The sequence below is a fragment of the Dunckerocampus dactyliophorus genome, chromosome 5 (genome assembly GCF_027744805.1).
Source record: "Dunckerocampus dactyliophorus isolate RoL2022-P2 chromosome 5, RoL_Ddac_1.1, whole genome shotgun sequence".
Classification (NCBI taxonomy): Eukaryota; Metazoa; Chordata; class Actinopteri; order Syngnathiformes; family Syngnathidae; genus Dunckerocampus; species Dunckerocampus dactyliophorus.
The window spans coordinates 29,138,547-29,159,285 of record NC_072823.1 but is presented as its reverse complement, the minus strand read 5'-3'; the positions used below and the strand labels follow the sequence as shown (position 1 = coordinate 29,159,285).

General features: G+C 42.5%; 1 protein-coding gene across 1 annotated transcript in view; it reads left to right on the top strand.

The window, feature by feature from the left end:
- The window catches only part of tmem117 (transmembrane protein 117), a 57,426-nt gene that overhangs the window by 24,175 nt on the left and 12,512 nt on the right, over positions 1-20,739 (top strand). Inside the window, exons 3-4 of the mRNA XM_054775860.1 lie at positions 13,784-13,883; positions 19,869-19,966. Of these exons, the coding sequence (XP_054631835.1) occupies positions 13,784-13,883; positions 19,869-19,966 (198 nt within the window). The remainder of the gene's footprint in view (positions 1-13,783; positions 13,884-19,868; positions 19,967-20,739) is intronic.

Genomic DNA, 20,739 nt, shown 5'->3' with positions numbered 1-20,739 from the left:
GATTGATCAGCCGTTGCTTTTAAAGGAAAAGTTAGGTGGACACTGAGAGATTACTTACTGCAAACACATTTCCTCCACGATCCTGCCTTTTCTTCAACACCTTTCCATCTAAATAATCAGTAAAAATGCTCAGATTTCCCCATTACATTGGGCCTTGACACCATCATGTCAAACTGCTGACAGGAATCCATTTATGCATTTGCGAGGTGTCCTTCAACTGGTGGGAAAATATGCCCTTGTAGCTAGCCGCGCCACACACAGGGTCATGGTGAGGAGATTTGTTCAAGTGAACTGTTCAGGTTCAGGTACTCTGGAGATGTTAGGTTAGGGCCTTCTTAACAATGCATGATCAGGTAGAAGGTGAGGTTGTGATTTTCTACTGCCGGGAGGATCACTTTGTATAATCAGTCCATCTGTCTTGGCCCTGGTTGCCGGGGGTGACATTGCGAACCATCTTGTTTGTTGTCTCCGATTGGCCGAGAAGACGGCAGCCGACAGGCGTGGTTCAGCTGAAATGTTGAAACACTCCACGCTCTCCTATAGAGCATTCATTTATTAGCCCCTGTAGGAACAGATCCAGCAAAATAGCCGCACAAGAGTTGTGAAAGACAGTCCAGCAATAGGCTGCCATTGCATTTTAGGCAAGGACCCAGCCAAAATGCCGCAAAATTAGCATTTATTTATTACATTGGATTGATTCTCCTGGGTCTTTCACACAGAACACATCAGTCTGGTGTGAGGTATAAAATAGTTGCACGAAAGTGACAGTTTCTTTCATGAGTCTTGGATGTTACATATACTACTTCATGAAACTGGCACAAGCCGGCAAACTCGCACCACTGGAGTTGGAGAAGTTAGTTTTGGATGTCCAACTTCACACCCAAGCAAGCCCTGGTATAGCGGAATAACCTTTTTGGACCAGCATCCTGTGTGTGACACTGTGAATGCATGTCGGAAGGCAGCCATCTCTTTCATCACAACACCACGGGACAGGACCGTCGTCCTGGCAGCCACCATTTCCACAGGCGTCGTTCTGTACTCTAATTGTGTGTCTTTGCCGTTGACACAGAACAGCGACAGTGTTCTCCCCGTTCCCCCACATTCCAAAAACATGCATGTGAGGTTAATTGTCCATAGCTATGAATGTGAGTGTGAATGATTTTTTGTCTATATGTGCCCTGCGATTGGCTGGCGACCAGCCCAGGGTGTACCCCACCTCTCGCCCGAGGTCAGCTGGATGGATGGACAATCAAACAGGTTATAAAAAACCCTTTACACTCATTAAGAAGCTGATTTAAAACAAAAATAGAAGGATAAGCAACTCCAGAGTAATTTACACTTACCATTCTGTGTTTTGAAGGCAACCAAGTCCATGTCCATGATTCTTTATTTAATCTCCAAATGTTTCTTCCTGCTCAAAACTGACACACACTGACACATCGCTGAAATCTTTGCTATAATCACTGTAAACATCCTCTGTTTCAGACACCGCCATGTTTGTTTTACCTGATTGATTTACCTGAACTACGAGAGCGAGTTCGTCATGGTTGGCGCCCTAAACCATATATGTCATTTTTGCGAATTTACTGTTGGCTTTCAAAAATCGAACAATGTAGAACATAATTACAGACACTTTATAACATTTAAACAAAGTTGATGAATCATGTCAGGCACCCTTAAAGAGACATGACCACTCCAACACATCCTCAGTTCTAAAAAGTATCAACTAAATTAGCCTATGAATATGGCCAACACACCTAAACAACCCCCCATGCTTTTCTTCCTTTTGGAATGCTGTGAAGCTCCACTTCCACCAGTAGGGGGTGCTGTAGTAAAGACATCGACAACTGTTTGTCTCCGCGCACCAGCAGTGTGTCCGCTGAGGACCGGGGCCCTGCCAAAAACCATTAGCGTTCTCATCTCTGTTCCACACAGACATGTAAGAGCGGCGTTCACGCCTTGCCGGGATGCCCTCAGAAGATGAGCGCAGACCCGCGGTGGCACGAATGCGGCGGAGTGACTGAAAAAGGTGATGGAAGCAGAGCATAAAAAAAGAGGGGGATGACTCAAAGCGGAGGTCTTTTGATCTACACTGGAACCTTATTTGCATCGCCGCCCCCAACCACTCCCTGAGCCTGCAGCAAGGCCGCCAAAGCACAAAGAAAAAGTTCAACATCCCTTTTGTGGCTGCCGGCGGCCCCTGCTGTGGGAACGGGTGTTCCTTTGCATTTGTACGCAGTGAACAAGCTGCAGTGAGGGCTTTGAAAGAATGGCTTCTTTTCTGGCAGGGGATCAGTGGCAGAGCCAGAATGGTGCACTGCAGGGGGCAGGGGGATGTCGCACTGCCAACCACATAATGCCCATGTCTCTCACCTCGCTCAAGGTAACCCTGGGAACAATTTTGTTTGACCTCAGGCTGCACGCCACCTGTGCCCTTTCTCATTAATACGCATGGATTTTCTTGGACCTGGCATTTGGTGCAGAGATGGTGTTCATTATTCAGGTGAGTTCTGTTGCAAATTCATCACACCACAAAAAAACTGAATGGATCAATCTGTGAACTTTGTAGGAGACAGACGGCATCTGGGGCACGGAGAAAGACGCTTGAGGCTTGTAAAAAATAGTTTCTTTCACACGGAAAAACTGCACATCAGCGCTGAACAGCAGATCCACTATTGATCCACCTCTGCCTTTTACACAGAACCCAGCAATGAAGGATCGCACAATATGTATAGACTAGCGCTGTCAAAGTTAATGCGTTAATAACGTGTTAACGAAAGCATCCTTTAATGGCCTAATTTGTTTTGACGCACTATTAATGTGCACACGTCCTGTTTGATCGTTGGCACGCACCGTAGTTTGAGGAAACGCAGCAGTGACTGTGGAGCTACTGTACAAGCAGGAACAAATACTGAGCAGAAATAGACAAAGAAAGGGTATTTTGACTGGTAAGTTTAGCTTCAAAACCCTGGCAGATGGCTCTCGCAACAAGACCAAAGTTATTTGTATCGACAGTCACTGATTTGAGTAATCACGGACTACTCACCTGCCAGACAGAAGAGAGAAGTTCATGGAGCACTGTTGGTTCTTTTTTTAAATTGTCATTTATGTAGTGGTACTTTGGCATACGTGTGTCCCAACTAACAAATGTTTTTTAGTTGCGAGCCATCTCTCGGCTGATTTGTTACATTGAACTGCAAGCTAAAATTTGGGCTACGAGCTGCTATTTACTGGCAGGCATAGCCGAGGACAGCTATTTGGGGGGTTGTGTCAATGTGACCATGGCTGAAGTCGAGATGTAAATAGAATGAGCAGCACTAGCATTAGCAGCACTAGCATTAGCAGGGCACTAGCTAGTCACATCAGCAAAACATACGTACATGATAGTAATCTAGTTTATATTATGTATTATGTTTCGTGTAAAACTATGGCAGGAACAATATGAAATTAAAGCAAGAGATAAATACTGTACAGAGCCGCCATCCACCAGTACGAGCCTGGATTTTGTTTTTCAGATACATAACAGACGTTGTGTACCACAAATATGCACACTTGCACTCAATAAGGTCATCAAATCTTTATGCATTCCCGCATAGTATCAGGATTTGGGACCAAATATGAGCTGAAAGAAAAAGGGGAAAAGTACAGTATTGTAGTCTACCTGTGCAGTGTGGGAGAAAGTTAGAAGGTGCGTTCAAACAAAGTGGGACAAATCGCCGCTCGCATTAACAACATTCATTGTCCAGTGTTGAAAGGCCGAAACACCCACTGATGCAAAGGTGCACTACCGATGTGTCCCAAAATGTACATCCTTCCCATAGCTGAAGTAAATTCCCATGCCACTGCCTCATGTGTACCATCTATTGGCACAAAGGACAGTTTCCATCAAGGCCCGTGTATTTACAAACTCAAAAACGGTGGAATTTCTAACTCTATATTATTTTTTGAATAACATAATGGCCCAATTGCCAAAATTTATATCCCTTTAGAGAAAATTATATATTGGTGGGACAACTTTATCCCATTCAGTGTCAGTACTGTTTATACGTAAATGCAGAAAAAGGTGGAAAAATACAAGCTTTTACATGCAATGTGCATTTCAAGGCCATTGACCTGGAGCCCAGAAATGCAGGCTTCTCTTCCCAGTCTCGGGAAGGATGCTACTATGGATGCTACTATCCTTCCCAGTCTTCCAAATCCCAAGACACGATGACACAAATCTTAAATGTTGTTTGTGTAATCTTTCAAAGCAAATTTGTAGCCACTTTGTGTCGTGTTATAAGTTTAACAACATGTGATGTCACCAGGAAATGTCCCGAAGGCTGGACTGTCCCATTTAATAAGGGTTGCTGCAGCTTTTGGTGGTGACTCCGAAGGTGTTGCCTCCATAGACCATGTAGATTGGGAACCACCAAAGGGACACAGTTTAGAGATTAGCATGGGTGTTCCATAGCAGCCGTTTTATTGTAACTGGATTGGACTGAAAAGACGGAAAGGCTGTTTTGCCACCTTTCTCCCAACTGACCAAAGTTCTCGCCCTTTTCCAAACAATGTCTATCAGCTCATTCTGACACGGGCTTGTGAAGCAAACCACTTTGCCTTGTCAGGTTATAATACAACTGAAGATAAGCACAATAAAACGGCACGCCTAAGGACAATAGCGGAGCAACATTAAGACGTTTTGTGTATTTACTCACATAAAATGGATTACTCAGATGTGTGTGCGTGCGGCACGTCAACAGCATGTTAACGAACATTATTAACAGCCACCTCTGGGTCAACAGCAATCAACCTGTTACCTGCCTCATGTCATATCAGAAGGCAAAAGCATGCCCGTGGTGGCTCCCCGGGTGCTGTAATCCACGTGAAAGCTATTTGCATTTTAATGTGACTGTCAAATTGCGAAGCGGCTGGTTTTGGGGGCGGGTGGGAAATGTGTTTGTGTGTGAAACCAGGCCAGTGTGACCGCCTCAGGGGAGTGTGATGGGCTTTACAAACGTTCTGTTACTTGCACAATCCCATTCCTGCCATTTTACGACATCATTACCCGCCAAAACCAGCCCCTAATTAGACGGTGTTATTTAATTAAGACGGCACACACATTAATCACGACTAATTTAGAGGGAGAGGGTGCTGAGCTACATTATGTGATTGTGCTGAGAATGAAGGTGGCAGCTGCTGTGGGACCAAGATGCTGAAAACTGGTAAAGCACTTGTATATAGAATTAAAACTGGCCACTGATTATGTTGTGGTTCACACAGCTGGATTAGGATCACTTCCCAGCCACTCTGTGATTGACTGGCGCCCAGTCCACTAGGTCTGCTTGGATAGACTACAGCACCTATAATGACCCTCAAGCAGGATAGAAAATGGTTGAATGGATGTTTAAAGTGGGGGAGGGATATGTCTGCGGAGGGTGGGGGGTTATGTTTGACAACAGCGATACCCTCAACAGGATTAGAAGCCATCATGGTATTTGCCGTTAGCTGTGATCCTTTGTGTGCGCGCATGCTGTTCATTCGCTAAGCCGGGCTAATGCACAGGCAATTGGATTTAAATGGCTGAATAAATAGAATGTTGCCGTATGTGGATGCCGCCTGTTGCATGCTGTCACATGCAAGCTTCTCTGATCTGTCCGTCCTCTGCGTAAAGCTCTAATCCAAATCTCGCGACTGCAGGAATTATGGCCTTAATAAGACGCAAAGAGGTTGTAATCCTAAAGCCACAATGTCTGAAGGAAGAAGTTCAGACTTTGCCAGAGGACACTGCAGTTAGTTTATTGTTTCAGTGCAGGATTCTTTTAGTTACAACTGTTCCATTATAGCTTTATTGTAACTATGTTTTACCCTTGAATCATTTTCCTCTTGTATAACCTGAGCAGCCTCTTCACTTTGACTCAATGCACGGTGATTACCCTGGAGCCATCCGTTATGATCCTCCACTGTCTCCACTTTGCTGCAGTGGCCTGATAAGTGAAATCCACGAAGTAGCCACCTTTGTTTTTTTGCAATTATAGTATATGATTTAAGGCTGTAAAACCCCTCACTATACACTTTACACACTTTTCTCAGATAAGCATGAACATTTTCTCACATTTTTGTCTTGTTTAAACACTTGCAAAGTAGAATTTTGTTTGAATTTTAATGATCTACCAGGTTGGACACAGAAATTAATGAGTGACTCACGCGTATTTTACTCCTCTGACCATGCCTCTTCATCCTGGCACCGTTCGGCTGTAGCATTTTTGTATCCTTCTTAAAACATATTGCTCCTGTCGTCGTATTTTACTCCTCCTCGTCGTCTTGCATGAACCCAAGGTTCCCTTACAGCAGGGGTTGCCAACCCGTCGATCGTGAGCTACTAGTTGATCTTTGGGACTTTGCCGGTTGATCGAGAGAAAAAGTTGAACAAAATGTATTATCACATCAGTGCCCTCACCTCCCGGAGAGCGACAGGCACACATTTTGCCCACTGAACACCACCGTACACCTTGCCGCTATCCAGGCAGCAACCCACAAGCCCCAGCAAGGAGCCTACTCCCCAAAACCGGGGAGAAAACTTGCCACCATACAGAGTCACACACGGTTAGCTTCTTCTGTTTCTTCTATTCTTTACAGTATTGGCGGTTAGCAAGCAGCTCACATGGTTAGCTAGTTTGCTAGCCATGACAACAAAAAGAGATGGTACAAAGGAGATTGATTGACAATGGTCTACAGCCAATCAAGAGGCAGAAGACAATGGGCGGCACAGACAGAAGACACCGCTGCCACCTGCTAAAGCACAGAACTACAACACTCAACTTTCCACAATGCAATACTTCTTAAAGGGCCAGGCTCAGCCTGTAACAGCATTCATGCGCTGTAAAAAAACAAAACACTAAAATTGCACTAAAATTGCGAAAGAGCGAGTCCGTGAAAGGACTGCAGTGGAGCGAGGGAACACTAATAGACAAGGCACACCTACATGTGGTGCTGTAAACAGACACACAGACGGAACCACGTGACAGACCAAACTATAGAAGAAGACAGAACGTATGCGCATAAATCCGTTGTTTTCCGCTTTCTAAGGCTCGTCTAGACTTATGATGAAGTGAAATTACTGTAAATCTACTTCTCATTTTGGAGTATTAAGACAACACAATATGAAGAGAATGTTGACTGGGGTAAGTCATGCCAATCAGTATATTCAGATATGTTGGCTAGTCGTCAAAGCTCATTTCTGGTCATGTGATGGCGACTGGGTGGCGACGTCATGGTTTTACAGCGGTTCTTTTGTCTACACGGAAACAAAAGCTGACGTTTTAAGATTTTCAAACTCTGGAAGCCATTTGAAAAAAATAGTCTCAGGTCACCCAGAATTCCATTTCCCTCTGGATGAAAGGCTGAAACATTAAAATACTTTTCTTTTTCGACCTGAAAACGTTTGCGTGTGGATAGCCCCTTATAATCATATCATATTGGTTTATTGAGCAGTTGACATACATTAGTTTTACAATCGAAATCACGTCATTGCACAGTAATGAAGCTCAAAAGGTGTGGGCTGAAGCAAGAGGCTAATAAGACAAATGCTCAATAGATCCTTTTCCTTTTAGTTCCTGGTAACTTTAGTTCCTGGAATTAAAGGTTTCCTGTGGGCCTATGTAGTCTGCGTTTCCACCGCATTTTAAAGTTCAGGGTAATTTATTCAAATCAAACTTGAGGGGAATGGTATATTTCTACACGGACTCAATGTAAATAATCACTATGAAAGGGTCCCTGATATGATTCATCAACTTTGCTTAAATATGCATATTGTTTGTAATTATGTTCTGCATTGTTTGGTTTTTGAAAGCGAACGGTATCTGGAAGTGACGCCATCGGGGTGCTCAGGCAAACAAACATGGCGGTGTACGAGACAGAGGATGTTACAGTGATTATAGCGAACACAGAATGTTAAGTGTAAATTACTCTGGATTTCTTATCATTCAATTATTATTTTAAATTGCTTTATTAATGAGTAGAAAAGGGTTTTACAGCCTGTTTTATTCTATGTGGCCCCATGTCGAGGATGAATGTTCACTGCCGTCGACGCTCACAGTAAACATTTTGCGGTCAAAAGATGTTTATCTATATCTCTCATGCTTTGCAGCCTTGTCGCTATCGCGGAATAGTGTTTAGAAGACATTATCTAAACAAGACACAAGACATGATAACTTCTTTCCACTTTGGCGTAACAGTCGTTCTTTGTTGTCTTGTATCTCTGTGTAGTAACAGTCGTTCTTTGTTGTCTTGTTTCTCTGTGTACCAGCGGAATAACGTCCTTTATCAAAATGTGTTTATATTGTACTTTTAAGCCAAATGCTTCTTGCAAAGCAGTAATCAGTGAAATAATCACTGCAAAGAACAGAAGTCGAATGTGGGCGTCCATCTGTCTCTCATTCCCTGCACTTGCTTCGTCCATTGTTGTCTTAAAACGTCCTCTTTTGGAATAGAAAACAAACTTACAGTATCACACCAATAAAATGAACATCCAGCAGCAACACAACTTTTTGGCATGAAAAATTATGAAAAATATACTGAACCAAGTTGACAATCTACCTAGAGAAGCATTTGTTTAGTCTGCTTTAGCTGAGAGGTGTTACCCCAATGACATCACTTCCGGAAATGAGGCTGAGCTGCGAGCTCCTTCGTCATGGGTGGCCCCATGAACTATAAATGTCATTTTTGTGAATTTAGAACATAATTCCAAACAGTATATAACATAAGGCCCACGCTGCAGTTTCATCCGGCTCACGGAAGTGTTTGAAAAATAGCATTGAGTTGGCCTGCCTCACGGACCTTATCAAACAAAGTGCTTTCAGTGATCGCCGTAATTAAGTGACTCCTCCGGTATCAACTATTTCTCTGGCATTTTCATTTAAAAAGTCTAAACAATATTGTGTATAGCATGAAATTCAAAACCATTCTTAATAAGGGTGCTAGATTCAGACCTAAAGTCAAATAATTTAACTGTACACGACTAAAAACAACAGCACTTTAACTATTACACCCTGTCTGTACAAAATAACACCTTAAAGAGGCATAAAGTCTTATGCACTCTGATGTAAAAAAATGTCCATCCACACGAGTGAACTTAAAAACAAAGAAAAAGTATGTCCACATAAAAACACATTCATCAGCTGTCATGCGCATTTTGTCCCAACCTGAAAACGCAACCATAAGGATCCATTATATTTGTATGTTCCAATCTTGGCACTGCACGTGTGGGGATGTGGATGTTTCTGAAGGATGCAATGAGCTGTGTGGAAAAATTTGAGTAAATCCGCCTTAAGGGGGTCGACTTTTTTGGGCACCATGTTATGTATTTGTCAATAATAGCACAAGCAACACAGTAGGGATGCATGATGTTTTGACACATTTTCACCCTTTTGTGTGCAACCGTTCGGAGGTAGAAGAGAAAGAGTAGAAGAGCACATATAGCTGTGAAAAATATTAACAATATTGCTGAACTGCTAATTGAAGTAAAGCTCTAAATTCAGATGAATTCATCCATCTTGGTCTCCCTAAGTGTTTTGTCACACACACACATTACGCAGTAAGCACATCTCCGTCTGTCTCTCACACTCCTACACGTTACACCACTATCTCACATAATGACTCATTACATATTAACGATGGCGTAAGACGCTCGCTTGTTTGGTGATTTACTCGCGTCTGGGAAAACGTGCCATTATTAGAGGCTGCGAGGTGACACGTTTCCTCTCTCGTTATATCATCCCGGTGCTGCTTTCTGGGAAAGAGGTGGGTGTGTCCACTTCATAAGTCACTCTCACACAGGAGCAAACAATCACTATCGTAACCTTGACGCCTGCTCGTGTCTACTGGCAATAGTTTTATATATTGTGCGTGTGTGTGCTATCTCCTTATGTAGCTTACCTTCTGATGCTATTTCGGTTCCATTTTGCACTTGATGACATACTGTACAGAGGCTTTAGCTCGCCTTGAGTGACGGTGCTGCCGGAGTGAAGCGTTATGTTTGGCTGGTAACTGCTGCTCAGTGCCATGTACTGTAATTACGACATTTTGCAGGAGGCGGCCAAGGTCGCAATCTGAGAAAGTTGAGCCATTTATGGAAGCAGCATTGGCAACAGCAGCAGCACGAGGTCACTACCGTGGTCACGGTCACTGGCCATCCGACGCTGAAAACACGTCTATAAAACTCAAAAGTGGATGATAATATTGGAATGGAAATGAAAAGGGTTTGATGACTCATAGGACGGAAAGCTCTTAGTAAGCCTTTATTGTTTTGCTCTTTGCCATCCCTCAAAGTCCTTGAGTCCTGACAGTCTAATAAAATGTAGAAATTCAACTACAACATGCCTTCAGGGGTCTAAATGGTCTTCTGGTCTTAGGGCAAGACACAAACCGTAGACTGAACATAATGACACTGCGCAACTTATAATCAGTTCCAGTAACCTTGAAGTTAAGACACTGTCGGTTTCGATGAAATGCAAATGAACAGTTTAGACTCACTAGAATACGAGTGCTCCTGATGACAAAAATGGTTAGGTAACGAGACGCAATGCACCCATGAATGCACCACCCATAAATTCTCTTGGTCCAAGCAATTGAAATATTTAGACTCTCCACCAGGGAAAAACATGCGGTAGTTTAGACTTGACAGCGTAATACAGTCCATCCAAGTATAGCCAAGTTCAAGAGTAATAGGTTTGCGAACGATGTCATGTTTCTCAAGTACGCAAGAACTGACAAGCCTGTGACAAGCCTTGCTCATTACAATCAAGTTGTCAACGTTATTCTAAGGCCAATCCAGGCCTTCTTCACAAACAATTCCCCATCCATCCAAACGGAGGGACGTGAAAGTTTGTAATGATTGACGACTGCCTTTGGCCAAACAAAAAGGAGGAGACGAACACTTTAATGCTGCAAATAAATTTGGGTATCAAACAGCAGTTCTGTCCGAGCTAATAACTCCAGATGTCAGTCGCCTCCATGGCGCATGCTAATTGCTTCCATGCAAGACTTTGAAAGCCGCCAAAACGTCCTTCAATATAATGACAGAACAAGCGTGGTAAACCTGATAACATCCCCGCAGAGGATCTGAGCTGGCTGAGCAGACAGCGGATGGCAGCGACGTTGACACTGGCGCTGCGATTAAGCCAACCATTTTGTGGCTGATTATTCACAGCGCTACTGTACTGTAATGTTCAACGACACTGGATTCTCTCATTAGGCCAAAAAACGACTCTAAAGGCCATTAAATTTTCACTCGGCATGAATAAGTCAGAGTTCTGCCTCTGATCATGCGGTGCAAAGAGTCCCCAAACTCATCTTGGGAGCTTCTTTCAGTGCTCAATGAAACATGCGCGAGGGCCAGAGGGGTTGGAACAGCCTGTTTTAGATTTAAACCCAAGCCTGTGGTGCCAGGCAGCATTTCCAGGAGTATCGATTAGAATTTGAAATGACTCCCGAAGGAATCTCTGCTGTGCAGGGCAGCTGACTGTCCGACTGACTTAATGCACGGCCCAACCGAGGCTGCTTTATTTTGGGACATGAGTGAGGCGATACGTCACTGGCTGATGTTTGTTATTAATAAAAGCCTCTCAAATCTGCTGGAAGCAGGAAGCTGCTGACGACTTCTGTGTTAGGATGTTTTTTCATGGCTGAACATGAAAACAATCTGCAGTTTCAGTCTTTTAACGCCTGCTACGATTAATCTTCTTCTCATTTGTGTCTCAGCATTCAATTATTGCGAGTTGTGCGCTTGTACATAGTCAGGTCAATAGACTTGTCTGTGAAAAAGAACGCCTTTTACTGCAGTTACCTTAGCTAAAGGCTAAAAAAAAACCCCAAAACAACAACAATAATAAGCATTGTTAAACTAGAACTTGTGTGAATTCTGTTGATTAAAAGCAATATGCTAAGCTAACAAAGCAATGATCAGCCATCAGGCAAACCTCGGTTTTCGGACACCTTGGTTTTCGACAGAAATTTTTGCCAAAATGTTGTCATATTTTTTTGTGCATTGTCTCAATTTTCGTACAATATTACACGTAACAAACCGGTCTGTCTCCCCTATATTGATTCTGTGGAATCAAGTGCCCAAACAAAGGACTCTAGACCTTGCTGACTCACTGTCCATGCATTTTTTATTGAGTGCGACTGCTAAATAGCCTGCCATCAGGCGAAGAAAGTTGCCAGCAATTTGATAAAGAAGGTGAGAACACTACTGAACTGAAGAAAGAACTCATCATAAAGTACAATGATGGCGTCCAATCCCCTCCTGCCTTCCCCGTCCCCGTCTTTGCCGACAAGAGTCTTCAGTAAAGCTATTCTGTTGCTCCTGGCGCATGCTGTAACCAGTTCTCGAGTGAGTCTTGTGTTTACAGACCAAAATAACATGTTTAATTATGACAGTAATCCCTCACGATATTGCGGTTTGAATATCACTGCCTCATTATATTGCGTTTTTTTCAAATAATAATTAATAAATGATTGCCGTTTCGTGGTTGACTACTATTATTAGTCCAAAAATATAGAAAGACAGGTTATATGTATTATTGTGGTCAGTAGGCATCATAATGTTACGAGATGGAGTGAAAAAAAGGTTCAGCTCTCAAGTGTGGAAGTGGTTAATTGTTGTCTTCTCTGTTCCTTCTCCACGTTGTTTGAAATATTTTCTTACATTTATAATAAGCAAATTGAAGAGGCTAACTAGTTAGCTCTGTAACTTGCTATGCTAGTGCCGGCCATCTGTCATGTCACTGCAGTGATTCCATAGCCTGAAACAAAGAATAATAGGAGTTTGAAAGTGACTATTTGGGTGTTATTTTATGTTTACAGGGCTCTAGTATTGTCAAATCCTGTATTTAGAAAGATAAACAGGTTTTGTATTCTCTAACCACGAAAAGACTCATACACTATATCGTGGAAATTCATTTAACGCGGTCGGGTGTGGAACCAATTTACTACTACAAATGAGGGATTACTGTATCTGGGAGCACATTCGTAGCCAGTTGTAACACGGAAATCTGTAAGCTGCGTGTAGTGAGGTCAGTTAGTTTGTAAAGGCATTATTTTTGTCATGTATAATATTAAACTGCAAGTGTACCTAACGTTGTGCACAAAGCAAATGACCCATGCAGCAGTCAGCTTACAGGCGAGTCCAGCATGCGGTAGAATGCATCGTTATTGGCATTTGTTGGGGGTAAACAAAGACGAATGGAGCCATTGACTTCAAATACAGGCCCTTAAAAAGCCTTGCCGGCGCCCCATCCATTATATCCATGACCTGTAGGAAGGGGAAGACTGGGCGCCCACCTGCTCCACTCCAGTCTGGAGACGGCCAAGGAGATCAAGCAGCCCTCCTCCCCACCTTCCCACTCGCCGGCTTCAAACTGACCCACTTCCCCTCCCGCTGCCGCCCCCTCGCTGTGCTCTTACGGGAGCCGAGTGTTTTTGAGTTTGCGTGGCTGAGTAGTCAAAGCGCCTCAAAGAAACACTACATTGTCTCTATAAATGGACCACTGTGTTGATTTGAAACCATTTCAACATGAGGCTCATAGATCATTTGCCAAACTCTGCATGGGCAAAATGATTGTGGTGATGTCGCGTCAATGCCATTGTTTACATTCCTCGAAGCCTCACAGAAGGTCCAGACATCGCTCATTGTTTTCTCAAATTGAGATGAATTGCCTTTGACAGCTCGCATACTGCGCCACAGTTTTCTCCTGCCTGTCCTACCCTCCTCACTGTCTCTATCGTGTGTATTCACGTCTTGCAGGCATTATATGATAACTGAAGAGATGGGCATCAAGAACGAGACCTTCATGAAGATGGCTGCAGTGGGCACCTGGATGGGGGACTTTGTCACTGCATGGATGGTGAGGATCAACATGTCTTGCTGTTAACTTATCTTTACGTTTTAGGTGAGTTTGGTAGACTTGGCTGAATGTTCAAAAAGACAAAACCACAATAATTTTCTCGGGTAAAAATGTTGAATTTCCAAAGCACAGTAAGTGGTTAATTAGTTCCTGACCTGACCGTGTAAGTGAATTCACGTGAAGTAGGATTCTTTATTTATAAATTGAATATTCATCTCATCTTGGGATAAGCGGAAGAAGATGGCTGGATGGATGCATGGAATATTTTCAAAGGTAGTGCATGGAAAACCTGCTGAAGACTGCCTAAATACTGTTTATAACATTATTATAGCCCTCTAGACATGAAATAACACCCCTATAGTTATATTTACACTCATATTACCCAACATAGTAGACATAATAAGAGATGTGTTCCGGTGATAGGGGAGCTGGGTGGGGGGCAGACAGGAAGTGATGTCAGTTTTTGCCTGGCATGGTGTTAGGGATTGTTGTGCCTGTTGTGGGATCATTCAAACCTGCAATAATAATATAAAATAAGCTGTGGTCACAAAACAGCATCCATCCATCCATTTTCCATGCTGCTTGTCCTCACCGGGTCGAGGGTATGCTGGTGGGGTACACCCTGGACTGGTCGCCAGTCAATAGCAGATGAAACAGCATGATTTATTCTTTATAAAAATCTGTGCTAAACTTTTGCTTCGTACAAAATTGCACATGACAAACTGCTGTATTTTACCCTTTGGTATGTTGAATCTTGTGGTATTAGTTTGGTTTGGTTTGGTTTGGTTTAGTTTATTTGAACATGAAGGTTCCAATGGAATACATCTCATGAATCATTCTTTCACAGTTCCACATGTCCAAAAGGAGTAGGAAGAAGCAAATCTTATTTAATCCTACCCCCCATCTATTCCACATCTAGTACAGTACCTGTTGTTCACTTCCTGCATTCCATGTCATGTTTTTTATAATATTCAGAATGATAATACATAATAACAGTAAGAAGACAACATTTTTTAATATATATATATATAAAATATTAAAAAAAAACAAAAAAACACAACGAAACTGACAGAACAATCATTGTGATGATCAAGACTCTTGATCGCCTTGTATTTAGTAAACATCAACTGCTTGTATTGTTTTTTGAATTTGCTCATCTCTCTTAGTAAAGACATGGACCGAAGATCTTGGCTGATGTTCCTTGAATATATTTAACTGTTTGGTTGTAACGCCTTTCATCATTGAGAGGTTAACAAATATCAAACGTTTTTTAAGTTAAATGTTTTCTGGTAAAAAACGTTGGCCAGCCCCGATTACAGAATGTGTTTATTTCTGTGCTTGCAGTTTGCAGTGGTACACTATAAAACTGCACTGTATACATACTGAGCTCGTCATATATTTTTTAAAACAGCTGATGTTATTGGATGTCACTATACAGTATGCAGTATGCAATCATGAGTCAAAATCAGTCTTTGGCGGTGATGCAACTTTTGCTTGGTCGTATACTGTAATCATCATCTTATTGTCTCTTGAGACGACGTGAACGCAACATTAGCTTGATTAAAGTTAAGCAGAGTCTGACCGCGCTAGGCTAATTGGGAAGATGAATTGGACACATTAGCTTAGGCTGGTTGAATCCCTCGCTTTGAATTAACCGCTTAGCACAAATGACATTCTCATGCTCATGGCCCCACCTCACATATTTTGCCTGACTGGGTTTTAAGGATTTAAAACAATTGTCTCTCCTTTATTAGACACTGGAGCAGGGATCACTAACTGGCGGACCGCGGTCTGAGTCTAGATCCAGATGCTGTCCAATATGGACCTGGACCTATGATCAATACATCATTTAGCGTGACGCTTCTATTTTGGTGCATCTTTTTTAGACTCAGGAAATCCACTGACCAACGGCATGTGAGTTAAGCCATCCCACGTGATGCTACTCAGCCAATCGCATCGGTGCATTGCAGCTAAATAAGATAAATAAATAAATGTGAATACAACAGAGACATACAGGGAAAGAAGATAGAAACGAGTGATAGGTAACGGCTAAAGACAGACACTCCCCTGGGTCTGGACCAAAAAACCCCAAAACATACTTTGTGCATACTTTGGTGCGGTTCGTTTAGCGTTCTCCCTGGTATTTTTGTCGTATGACCAAAGGTTGTGCAGTGAATAAGACTTAATCGGACATCTTATGTGGCGTAAGGAGTAAGGGTGTCACGAGACGAGACGGCACATGAGATTGAGTCTACAAGATTTTAACTTTACTACTAAGAAAATGACAATGAAATTTAAAAAAATAATATAATTAATATAATTTCTATAAGTTCTTCAGCACTGTGTGTGGATGCGAGCAGCCCCGCCTCCACCCCCTGAGACAGAGGGACTGTCCATCCATCCATTTTCTATACCGCTTCTTCCTCATTAGGGTCGCGGGGGCATGCTGGAGCCTATCCCAGCTGACTTCGGGCGATAGGCGGGGTACAGAGGGACTGTATGACTGACAATACGGCTCCCTCCCTTCATGCTGTTGTTCTGTGGAACAAACACGGCAAGGTGCTGAAAGCAATTCGCAGAGTGAAACCTCTTCCTGCCTGTTTGGTGGCCAGAGATGAGGAAAACGGACACACATGCACATAGTAATATATTTAGGCCGGCAAAGTTATCCAGTTTATTTTCATTTATTGTGTGAACAATTCATTTATTTATTATCGTCCCAGGCCTAGTGCCCACAAGACCATTTTATTCTGAATGAGAAATCTTGTCATGTTTTCATGTTGTCATCTGGCCACACTGCAGTTCAAACTTCACGGCTTCACTCTATCACGGTTTTTCAAACATATATTAATTTATAAATCATGCTGTTTCATGACTGAATACGCCTTATTAGTACAAAAAAATGCATATTTATGCAAATTTTGCATAGAGTCAACTCTTGTTTATTGTGGTTAATTGTTTCCAGACCCGAACGCGATAAGTGAATTTCCGCAAAGTAGGATTAATATTAATAGACAGAATATTTTTGTAGGTAAAAACTGTATTTTGAAGATCATAAACAGGTTTCTATGCTAATACGAAAATATTCAATTTATAGAACGTATCCCACTTCACAGAAATACACTTATCACGATATCACTTGTCAGGTCATGTGAAGATGATTATATGGATGGATTCCACTTGTATAGAGCTTTGCCACCTTTAAGATACTCCATGTGCTTTGACACTGTTATCACATTTACTTACTGATGACGCAGCATCTGGAGCTTGCCCAAGCATACTTCGACATGATCATGGGCAGACCTGGGAGACAACTACGCTACCAACTATGGGTGTTATTTCATGTCTAGAGGGTTCTAAAAACGTTAAAAACCATAGTAAACGGGTTTCTGTGCCATAATATGAAAATATTCCGTTTGTAAAGAACGAATCCTACTTTGTGGTAATACATTCATCACGGCTGGTCTGGAACTAATCCACTGCGATAAACAAGTGATTATTGTGTTCCAAAACAAAATGTCATCTGCTGACTTGATAACATAAGTTATTTTTATATTTTGCTATATTTACCTGCCTAATTTCACAGAAACTACAATATATATACACTTTTATATACTTTTTTAAAGTATGCGTTCAAGTCCACTTGAGTGTGCTTGCCAAACATCAGGCCAATGTAGGGTATGCTTGGAGAGGAAACAAGGGAACATCCCTCCGTTCATTTGTCAACATAAAGAGAAGAGGAGGAGGAGGAGGACTCTGACATCAGCATGCACACAGCTGAGACATGATGACAAGCTCCCTGGCTGCTCACATTAGTATTCAGCTGTGCATGCTGCACAGAAAGACAGGCCCTGGTAGAACTGTTGACGTCTGGTCGGAACGGCAGGAAGGAGCGAGAATGCGTCAGGCTGTGGCAAAGCACTGATTCCAGAAATTACTCTCGTCCCCAACCCCGACTTCCATTAATTCAACAAGGCACTTGAAAGATGACCTCTGCATCTCCCCAACACGATCAGACAGTAAGCGTCTGTTTATGCAAAGTGCTGCATGGCCACACACGTCTGGCTTATTCCATCCATCCATTCATCCATCTTTTTCTGCTTATTCTGGGTCGGGTCGCGGGGGCAGCACTACAAGACTTCCCTTTGCCGAGCTACTTTGTCCAACTCCTGTGGAGAGAAAGTCTTTCTGCTGTAGCAGAAAATAGATATTTGACTTGCCTTTGAATGACAATGCGGAGATACACTCCTGATCAAAATTTCAAGACCAGTTGAAACATTTATAGAATGTACATTTTGCACTGTTGGATCGTAAGGAGGTTCTAAGTAGAGATTCAAAATGCAAAAACAAGAAATGAGAGTGAGACAAAAAAAACTTCAGTAAACAATTTATTGCAAACAAGCGTTGAAGTGAAATAGGCTGTTCATCATCTGATCAAAAATGTAAAACCATAGCCTTTAAAAGCCAATATCTCTGCAAAAATGCGGATTGATACTGTCATGATCACTTGATGGCAGAAAGCAACCACGGTGGGATTGTTGGGCTGCGTAAGCAAGGCCTCTCACAGTGCTCCATTGCTGCTGAGGTTGGACGCAGCCATTTGAAACTTCTTCAAAGATCCTGAGGGTTATGGAACAAAAAAGTGAAGCGGTAGGCCCAAAAAAAAGGTCATGCCCTGAGCCGGAGGATACCAAACAAAGGTTGTTACTAGTGGCGAGTGCAGTCCAATGACCATCAGACGCCATCTGCCAGAGAGGATTTTAAAAAGAAAAGTCTTCAAAGGTCTCATCTCCTTCAGGGCCACAAAATAGGCTGTCTGGAATTTGCGTGAGAGCATCAAACATGGCACATTGAAAGGTGGAAGAACCTTGATGGTCCTGATGGCTTCCAACATTACTGGCATGACAAGGAGATCCCACCTGAGAGGTTTTCCACACGGCACAGTGAAGGGGGCGCCATCATGATCATTCAATGGGACAATGGAACTTCAGGTTGTGCAGGGGCGCCAAACGGCAGCTGGTTATGTGGGGATGTTGCAGGGGCATCACTCATGATTGAAGGCCCTCGTCTGTGTGGTAATGACTGGCTTCTTCAACAGGACAACGTTGCACTTCACAGTGCCCACCTGACAAAGGACTTCTTCCAGAGGAATAAGCTCACTCCAATTGAGAACATTTGGAGATGACTTGTTATGGATGTTTACAAAAATGGACATCGGTTCCAGACACTACATGTCCTCCGTGAAGCCATCTTCACCACCTGGAGCAACATTCCCACTAGCCTGCTGGAAACACGGGCATCAAGCATGCCCAAACCCTTTTTAACACGAATGGCGCAGCTACTCTTTACTGACTCCTTTTTTCACGATTTTATTTCTTTTTTAGGGTGAGGGTTCAAGGTCTTTTGATCAGCTGATGAACAGCCTATTTCACTTTAATGCTTGTTTGCAATAAATTGTTTTCTTTGTTTTGTCTCACTTTCTTCTTTTTGGATTTTGAAGCTCTACTTCGAACCTCCTTAAGATCCAACCGTGCAAATGTACATTCTTGCAATTTTTCCACTGGTCTTAAAATTTCGATCAGGGGTATACATGCTTTTCGGTGGAGTTGTTTAGCAAATCCAAACTACACAAAAACATTCAAGAGACATGCAGCAGCACATGATTCTATGAAAGAAGCTAGAAAATAGCAGAGCCACACCTATTTGCCGTTACAGTCCACTTGCATTGAGCGCCCAGCAGCTGGAGGAGTAATTGTGGGCAAAAAGCTCGTCGTGTGAGAGAGTCAGCACCCATTCTTTTGTAATTTGTATTACCCACACGTAAAGGACTGGAATGGAACATATCACCTAGCTAGTTTCGGATCTTTTTGGCCGTGGTAGTTATTGGTGCTTCCCTGTCCATTCTAGGATATTTAGATTGAAATAAAACGTGTGGGTTAGTTGTGGTATTGAATAGTTGTCATTTTGCGTCTTTTATTTTTGTAGGTGACAGACATGATGCTTCAGGATCATAACTATCCAGAGTGGGGGAAAGCCGCCAGAAGGTTTTGGAAACGAGGCAATCATAGGATTGTCCTCTTCTGGTAAGTTGGCAAATGAGAGCGCATGATGCAGGGCAATAATCCAAATATTGTTAGATTAATACTTCTGGAATTGAGCATTATTTGTAAAGGTGTGTAGCTTATCTCAAGGCCTACAAGTAGTCGTCCCTCGCCAGTTCATAGTTCAAACATCGGTCCCTAGCCCTTCAAAAATGAATCGCTGCTTCGTGGTTAGCGATGGACTATAAATAGTCAAAAGATATTGAAAGACAATTTATATGTTGTATTCTACACTGGAAGCTGATGAGATATTACCTTGCATTACATCACCTTAACTTGTACAACATGGAGTCAGGCAAAATTATCTCATGCCGTGTGGAAGTGGTATGTTGTTGACTTCTTACTTTGTCATTCTTCACCACTTAGTTTCAAACCCTCTCTGAAGTTAAAATAAACACACTAGAGGCTAACTCGTTAGCTCGGTACCTTGCTGTGCTTAAAGTGGTGGCCGTCTCTTGTGTCCCTGCAGCGATCCCGTAGCCTGCGTGTTAAGAGTTGTGTTTACAAAGATAGTAGTATTGCAACAATGTCCGTTATTCTGAGGATGTACTGTACGTGTATCCCAGATGCATACTGTATAACAATCAAGTCACAAACCTCATAGTGAGGTTGGATCTTTTTTTAATGCCATGTGATCGACCCACATTATGTCTGAGGTACGACAACAAAGGAACTTTCCCGATGCTAATATGTGCGTTATTATGTCTTCTTATCGCTTACCATGTCCACTATATTAGGTAACATGAGTGTAAAGG